This window comes from Belonocnema kinseyi, chromosome 9, assembly GCF_010883055.1.
Source record: "Belonocnema kinseyi isolate 2016_QV_RU_SX_M_011 chromosome 9, B_treatae_v1, whole genome shotgun sequence".
In the NCBI taxonomy this organism is placed as follows: Eukaryota; Metazoa; Arthropoda; class Insecta; order Hymenoptera; family Cynipidae; genus Belonocnema; species Belonocnema kinseyi.
This window is the reverse complement of record NC_046665.1, coordinates 83231693-83239565: the sequence shown is the minus strand read 5'-3', so window position 1 is coordinate 83239565 and position 7873 is coordinate 83231693. Positions and strand designations below refer to the sequence as shown.

The 7873-nt window shown below is 26.6% G+C and overlaps 1 protein-coding gene across 4 annotated transcripts in view; it reads left to right on the top strand.

Moving 5' to 3' along the window:
• LOC117179860 (dystroglycan) overlaps positions 1–7873 on the top strand; it is a 74426-nt gene that overhangs the window by 15354 nt on the left and 51199 nt on the right. For all 4 annotated transcript variants that reach the window (XM_033372016.1, XM_033372015.1, XM_033372018.1 and 1 more), the window contains exon 2: positions 3817–4221. In XM_033372016.1, the coding sequence (XP_033227907.1) occupies positions 3865–4221 (357 nt within the window). In that variant the 5' untranslated portion in view covers positions 3817–3864. The remainder of the gene's footprint in view (positions 1–3816; positions 4222–7873) is intronic.

Here is a 7873-nt window from a genome sequence, read left to right as displayed (position 1 = left end):
TGTCATATGAAACTTGAAATGTTTGGTATTGGATATTGTTGACAGATGACAATACGCCAACTAGCACAAATGGTAAGTTCCGACAGTGCCTACAAGTGTGCCCACTGGCCGCTAAATGGCAATACCGGTTTCATATGTATACACCTGGTAGAATATCAATAAAGAAAAAAAATCATCAAAAATGTTGAATATCAAAGATAAATAAAATGATTTTTTTCAAATAAAGATTTAAGTTTTTAACTAAATTGATAAATCATTAACTAAAAAAAGGAATTTTAAACCAAATAGTTTAAGTTTCTAATAAAAAAAGGTCAACAAATATTATGAATTTTCAACTGAAAGAAATCCATTTCAACAAAAAATAGAAGGGTTTAATTTCTATTAAAGAAAATAAATTTTCAGACAAAAAAAGCGAATTTTCAACAAAATAGTTAAATTTTCAATCAAAAAAATTAATTTTGAACCAAAAAAATGAAGTTTTAACTGATGATATTGCGTTCATATATCAAAAAACCGAATTTTCAGCCTACAATAGAATATTTAAATTTTTAGTAAAGAAATAATTAATTTTTAAACCAAACAGAAGATTTTTCAACCAAGAAGATACATTTTTAACCAATGACAATAATTTTCTACCAAATATTTAAATTATTTACAAGAAAGATGGATTTTTAACAAAAACTGAAATAGATAAATTTGCAACCAATGAAATGAATTTTCAATCGACTAGATTCATTTTATACAAAAAAAATTAAAATTAAAAACCAAAAAATTACTTTTAAACCGCATAGTTGAGTTTTCACCAAAGAGACGTATTTTCAAACAAGAAGAATAATTTGTTATAAAAAAGATTAATTTTCAATAAAAAAAAGTTATATTTTTAACCCAAAAAATGAATTTCCAATAAAAAATACATAAATTTTCAACTTATAAAGCGAAATTTTCCGCACAAAATAGATTATTTGAATTTTCAGTGAAAAAAATTAAGATAGTTGAATTTTCTACCAAAAAGCTGAATTTTCGACAAATTACATGAATTTTCAACTGATATAGATAAATTTGTAACAAAACAAGTTGAATTTTAAGTAAAAAAAAAAATATTTTTAATAAAAAAAGCGAATTTTCAACAAATTAGTTAAGTTTTCAAAACAAAAAAAGATAATTTTCAACCAAAAAATTTGTCCGCGTCGCGGGCACATTCTCATCGCGCGCTACGCGCGCGGCTCGCAAGTTCGAGCGCGCCTAAGGCGCGCGACGGTTGAGTCTCGCGCTTCGCGCTCGGATATTTATTCTTTGCATTTAGAATGCTTGAAAAAAACTTTATCAAAAAGATCTCTTTTAGATGGCAGCATTTATATGCGTCTTCATATTCTGAATTGTCTACTTAATTAAGTATAGTCAAAGATTAAGCTTCTCAAAGCTCTGTAGGCTTTGAGGTACACATTCTCATCATGACACTCGCCCTGCGCGCTCGATTTCCGACAGACATTTGTAAACAGGTTTTGTTGGATTTTTTTCTCGTAACTTTCGTCGTTTTTCCACACATTTTTTTTTTATTTTATTTTTTTCAACGTTATTTTTCACGAATAAAACAAAAAGTAGGCTTCATATCAAGAGGTGATTCTTAATGAAGTTGTAGATCTTTTTTGGGATAACCAGTTTTGTTAATTCATCTTTTTTCGTATCCTACAGTTTGTCCACAAAATGGATTTTTTTATTTTCCATTTTTTGTACAATCAAAATTTGAATTTTCGATTTTTGAAGAAAATCCAAAAATTTTTTATGATAATCTTTTAGAGCTTTCAAAAATAAATGTTTTTCTTCTCTTGACTTTTTTTCGTATCGTGCGTTTTTCGGCTTCAAATTTTGATTTTCGGTTGATTAAAAAAATTTTGAAAACGCTATCTATAACTCTGAGAATTTTCATTTTATCGAAAAAAGTCATTAGGATAAATTGTTTGTTCTTTTTAATACTATAAATATCCGTACATAGAATTTTCAAATTCAGAAAAAAGTGGTCACAAAAATTTTCAAAATGCGCTCACTTTTTGAATTTTTATCAAAAATGGCTGGTTCACGAACTCGTCCTTTCTTTTAGGGCCTAAAAAAAGTGTACCAAAGATGAATTTGATTCGTTAATTTTTTCGAGAGTTATCGTGTTTACGGACGGACGGCCGGACGGACAGACAGACAGACGCCATCGTGAAAACCTGATTTTCGGATTCAGGGGGTCTCGAAACGTGGAGATCTGTTGAAAAAGTGTTATGTCAAATTCCGACAATTCTAATACTTTCTCAATCATAAATGATGAGAATGTAAAAAATGAAGTTTCTACCAATTAGTTTACTTTTATGCCAAAAAGAAGCAATTTTCAACAAAATCATTAAATTCTCTACTGAAGAAATTAATTTTTATTTCAGAAAGTTAAATTTTAAACTTGCATTAGAATTTTCTACTCAGAATAGAATTTTGAACCGCATTTTCGAAGATATAATGGATTTTTCAATTAAAAACGATCAATTTTCTACAAAAAATGGAATAATAGTTAAACTTTTAGCTAAAATTAATTTTTAAACGAAAAAATAAAATAATTCTTAACAAAATAATTGAATCTTAAAACAAAGCAGATTAACGTACAACCGATAAGTTGCACATTTAACCAAAAAGGATAACATTGCTATGATAATAGATCAATTTTTAAACGAGAAAGCCGGATATTCACTAAGAGTTGAATTTTTAACCAAGAACGATTTACTAATCAAAAAGAATTTCATCTGCAATGTTGAATTGACATGCCAAAAAGAAAATTGTTCTTAAAAATAGTTGAATTTTCAGTGAAAAAGAAACATAGAAAAAACTGGTTGAAATTTTAAGAAAATAATAAAAGTTTCATTATGGTTCCACGTTTGTTTAATTAAGATAATAAACATACATTAAGGTGGCCGAAAAACCGCGAAATGATTAGTTTCATTGCTTTGCAGATTTTCTTTGTGACATTACGAATAATTTAACAAAAAATATATTTAATTCATCACAATTGGGCAAGTTAATTGAAAACTTAAAAGTTTTTAATTTTAAAAAATTATTATGCATGGCAATTTTTTGTTTTAAATTATATTTCCAAAGAGGGCAAAAGATGCACTTTTGTTCATTTACACCTGTAGTTGCAAAAGAATGTTTTTTGTTGGTTATTTTTGTATGCTCTTTTTAATAAACTGATGAAAAACGCAAATATTTTTAAGTTTCAAACCATTTTTTTGCATTTTTACGGATTTTCTCTGCGGTTAATTAAATTCATTGGTAAATAATGTAGGTAATTAGTTAATTACATTATTAGACAATTCATTTAATTAAGAATAAATTATCATTTTATTGTCTTCGTTTTCCCATTCCAATTATTTTTGAATGCATACATGTACGATTGTACATGCTTTGGTAATTGATTAAAAAAAGCATCCAAAATATAAAAAACGAAAAACCTTTTTTTTCAATTTTACGTAAAAATTAACAAAAGTGAATTTTTTCTTCATTTTAAAAAATATAATATTTCGACGAAAAATCGTTTTTCTTAATTTTTTCGGTGCTATTACAATGAATCTGATCATTTTGAGTTGTTTCAGCCAACCCTAATTTATAATGTATAAATACATTAATTTAATACCAAAAATAAATACCCTAATGTATAAAACCCTAATGTTCAATAAGTTTATAAAATCTTAGAAAATTTCCGGAAAATTATCCAAAATTGAGCGGCAGCAAACCTGCTTTATACATTTGACTTAACTAAATTGTTTATTTCCCATTCTAATTTTATAGAAGCGGCTCAGCATGATATGATAAAGAGCGAAGGCAGAAATCTCCAAGATGAAGTCACTCTTTCCCCGATTTTTTGTCACATTCCTCCTGTTCCTGCCTCACTGTTATACCCTCGCCATACAAACAGAAGATGACCTGGTGTTCGATGACGTTGGCGAGGAAGCGGCATCTGCGGTCAAAGTTGATCCTGGCATAATTCATCATCAGAATCAGGACCATCAGCGGGAACAGCGACACAAGGATCACAGAGATAGGCAGCACAAGCTTTCTAAAGAAAACACAAGCTCGACGAGCGGTAGGGTCGAGAGGCTCTGGGGTATGCCAGATGTTACGGCAACCCAGGGACACGTATTTAAAATGAAAATTCCAAAGCAAGCATTTGGAGGAAATGTTCAACGTTACGAGGTAATTTCAACTATTTCCTCTTTTTTCCTTTTCTCTATTAATACTTTTTATATATCCTACTACAGGGTGGTCACTTGACGGGGAATCTTGGAAATGATCGGGAATTTACTTCTGATCGCAGTAAAATTCAAGTTTCCATTATTTTAATAGTTTTGGTCAATTTGGAAAAGTGATTTCTACTTTATCTACAGTCGCAGATTTTTCAGAATATATCAGTTTGCTCTAATTAAATCATAATTTATGATTTATTTTTATTTATTTAGAAATTAAACTAGTTGTTTGAAAATATACGTAATTTGTACGAAATAAACCTTTTTTTGTAGAAAATTAATCTTTATGGTTCAAATTCATCTTTTTAATGTAAAATTTCACCATAGCAGTTAAAGATTCTTTAATTTAATTGAAGATTGATCAATTTGTTTGAAGATTAATTCCTTCAACTGAAAATTCTAATGTCCATTTTTTATTGAAAATTTATCTTTGCTTGTTCAAAATCTAACAGTTTCGATTAATTTTTTTTTTAAATTGAAAATTCAACTATTTCGTTGAAAATTTACATATTTGGTTAAAAATTGATTTTTTGTTGAGAAAATGATCTTTTTCTTTGCAACTTGATTTTCTTTTTTTGAAAAATTCTTCTTTTCGGTTGAAAATTCAAGTATTGAAGTAAAATATTTATCATTTTAGTTAAAAATTCATCTTTTAGGTTGAAAATGGAATTACTTGGTTGAAAGTTAAAAGCTTTGGAAGAAATGGCATTTTTTGGCGAAAATTGAACGATTTTGTAGAAAATTTGTTTCTTTTTTGTTTGAAATTTATTTTGTTTTTAAACTGAAAATTTTACTATGAACTTAGTTAAATATCGATTATTTTATATAAAAAGTCATTTCTTTGGTTGAGAATTCATTTTCTGACTAAAAATTTAATTATTAAATTTTTGGTTGAAGAATTATATTTTTTAGTTCAAAATTCATATTTTTTGACATACATTTTTTTTGGTAAAAAATTCAATTATTCTAGTTAAAGATTAATAATTTCTCGTTGAAAATTCATCTTTCTGGTATAAAATTCAACTATAACAGTCAAAGATAGTTTTAGTTGAAAATTCTTCTGTTTGATTGAACATTAGTTTTTTGGATTTAAAATTTAATTATTTAAGTTTTCATGGACAGCTTACATTTTTTAGTGCAAAATTATATTTTTCAACAAAAAGTTTAACTATTCCATTTTTTGTTGGAAATTGATTTTTTTACTGAAAAATTTAACTATTGGTTTCAAAATTACTTTATTTTGCAATTTTTTCCTCTGTTTTAGTTAAAGGATATTTAGAATGAACGTCATGAATTAAAATATGAAAATAAATGTTTTGCTTTTTGCGGCAGCTATGAATATGTTACTTTTTATTGACAGGGAAAATAAAAAAGCTTGACCGGGGCAAACCGGAAAATGATCGTGAATTTTAAATCGTCCGCCAAATCCCCACCCTGATCCTACTACTATATTTATTACCAGGGTGTCTTATCAGGCCAGGATTTTTCATTCGTTAATTACTCGGGTTTTTGGTGTACACTGCACTCTAAATTTAAATCAGTCTAAATTATACTGATTAAATTAATCAAGCCTGCATTGACTGAAAAGTCATTTCTACTGACAAAACAGTCGTTTTGATAGATGAATCAGTCAGTGGAAGTTTCTGATTTGTCTGCTATATTAAAATAGTATAACTATTTCTAAATCTAAATTCGTAATTGAATTTGTACAATTTAATAATTGATTTAAATTAATTATAGATGAGTTAATAATACATTGAAAGCTATGGATGAGATTATTCAAAATGACTGATGTAACTAGTTAAAGTTACTGATTCAGTAATTCGAAGTAACTTTGCTGTTGTTATGTGCAAATGTATCTATTCTATTTTATATCGATAATTCAAAAATTTGCCAGGAAATTCATCTGTTTGCTTGAAAATATAACTATTTTATTGAAATGTCATTTTTTTTTTGGTTGAATATTTGTTATCTTGGGTTAAAATTTCTATAATTTTGATCAAACATGTCATTTTATTGTTTAAAATTCAACTGTTTTGTGGAAAATTCGTCTGTTAAAAAAAAATCTAAAGAAACTTTTCGTTTATAAATTGATCTGATATCGTGAAAATTTCATATTTTGTGGTATAAATATTCGTGGTAATTTGTGGTATAAATATTTTGTTGATATCACATTATTCTTTTGGTTGATCATTTGTTTTTCTTGAATTGAAAATGATTCTTTTAACTACTCTATTTGCTGTTGAAAATGCATCTTTTGCTTGAAAATTTCACTCTTTGGTTGAAAATTTGTCTTTGGTAGAAATTTTATCTTGGTTGAAAAATCATCTGTTTGGTTGAAAATGTATCCTTTTCAGTTGAAAATTCATCTATTTTTTGAAAACTTTATGTATTTGGTTGAAAATCCATCTTTATTGGTAGAAAATATATTTTTTCGCTGAAAAATCATCTTTTTGTTTACATTTAATTGTTTTTTATTTAAAATTCAAATCTTTTTGGTTGAAATATGAAATGTTTTTGATTTAAAGATAAAATATTTTGCAGGAAAAATATCAAATATTACATTTTTTGTTAAGAATTCATCTGTTTTTATTCAAAATTTAACTTTTCGCCTTTTTGGGTAGAAAATTCATTTTATTTTAAATTGGAAAAAAATATTTTTTATAAAACTGTAACTATGGTTTGGAACTGGAGATGTTTGAAGAGATATATATTACTATGCATTTGGAAATGGAATTTTTTAAAAGAATGATAATTTGGTTTGGTGCAAGGAATTTTCAAGAAAAAATTATAACTCATATCTGAAAAGTCTTTGTGAAGTCTTGTAAAATCTTTGTTGATTTCCTTGAAATCTTTCGAATCATTTTGAAATCTTTTAAAATATTTTGGAATCCTTGAAAACTTTTTAATTGTTTGCGCACTTTTATGAAATCTGCCATTTTTAAAAATCTTTTTTATTTTCTTTGTTTTTTCTAGAAAAGAATTGGAAACCTTGTGAAATCTTTTAAATTCTTTGTTCAGTATTTTGAAATATTTCTGAATTTATTTGAAATTCTGAAATCTTTTGAAATGGTTTGAAATCTGTTGAAATCATTTGAAATTTTTGACATATTCCGAAAGTTTTAAAAAGATTTGTGGAATTCTTGAAATCTCTCGAAATATTTTTTTAATGGTTGAAATCTTTTCGAATATGTTTTTTGATTGTTTTTCGAAATCTATCAAAAAAATTTGAAATCTGGAGAAATGTTGAAATCTTTGTGAATTTCTTTTAAAAATTTCTAAATTATATCTCAAATCATTTGAAATCTTTTTAATTCTTTGCGAAACATTTTGAAATGTTTCTGAATTTCTTTGATGTCTTTGTGGATTTTTAAAAATCTTTTGGAATCTTAAACATTTTGAAATTTAAAATTAAAGCAGAAAATTTTCGAAAAAAGAATTACAATAATTCATTTTTGGAACAAGGACATAAAAAAATTGTGACTCATCTCTGAAAGAAGGAATTTTCTAAAATGATTATAATTCAGTATTAGAAACCGGAAAAATGAGAAATTGATCTGGAAATGATGGAGAATTTAAAATCATCCGCCTGGTAGACACTC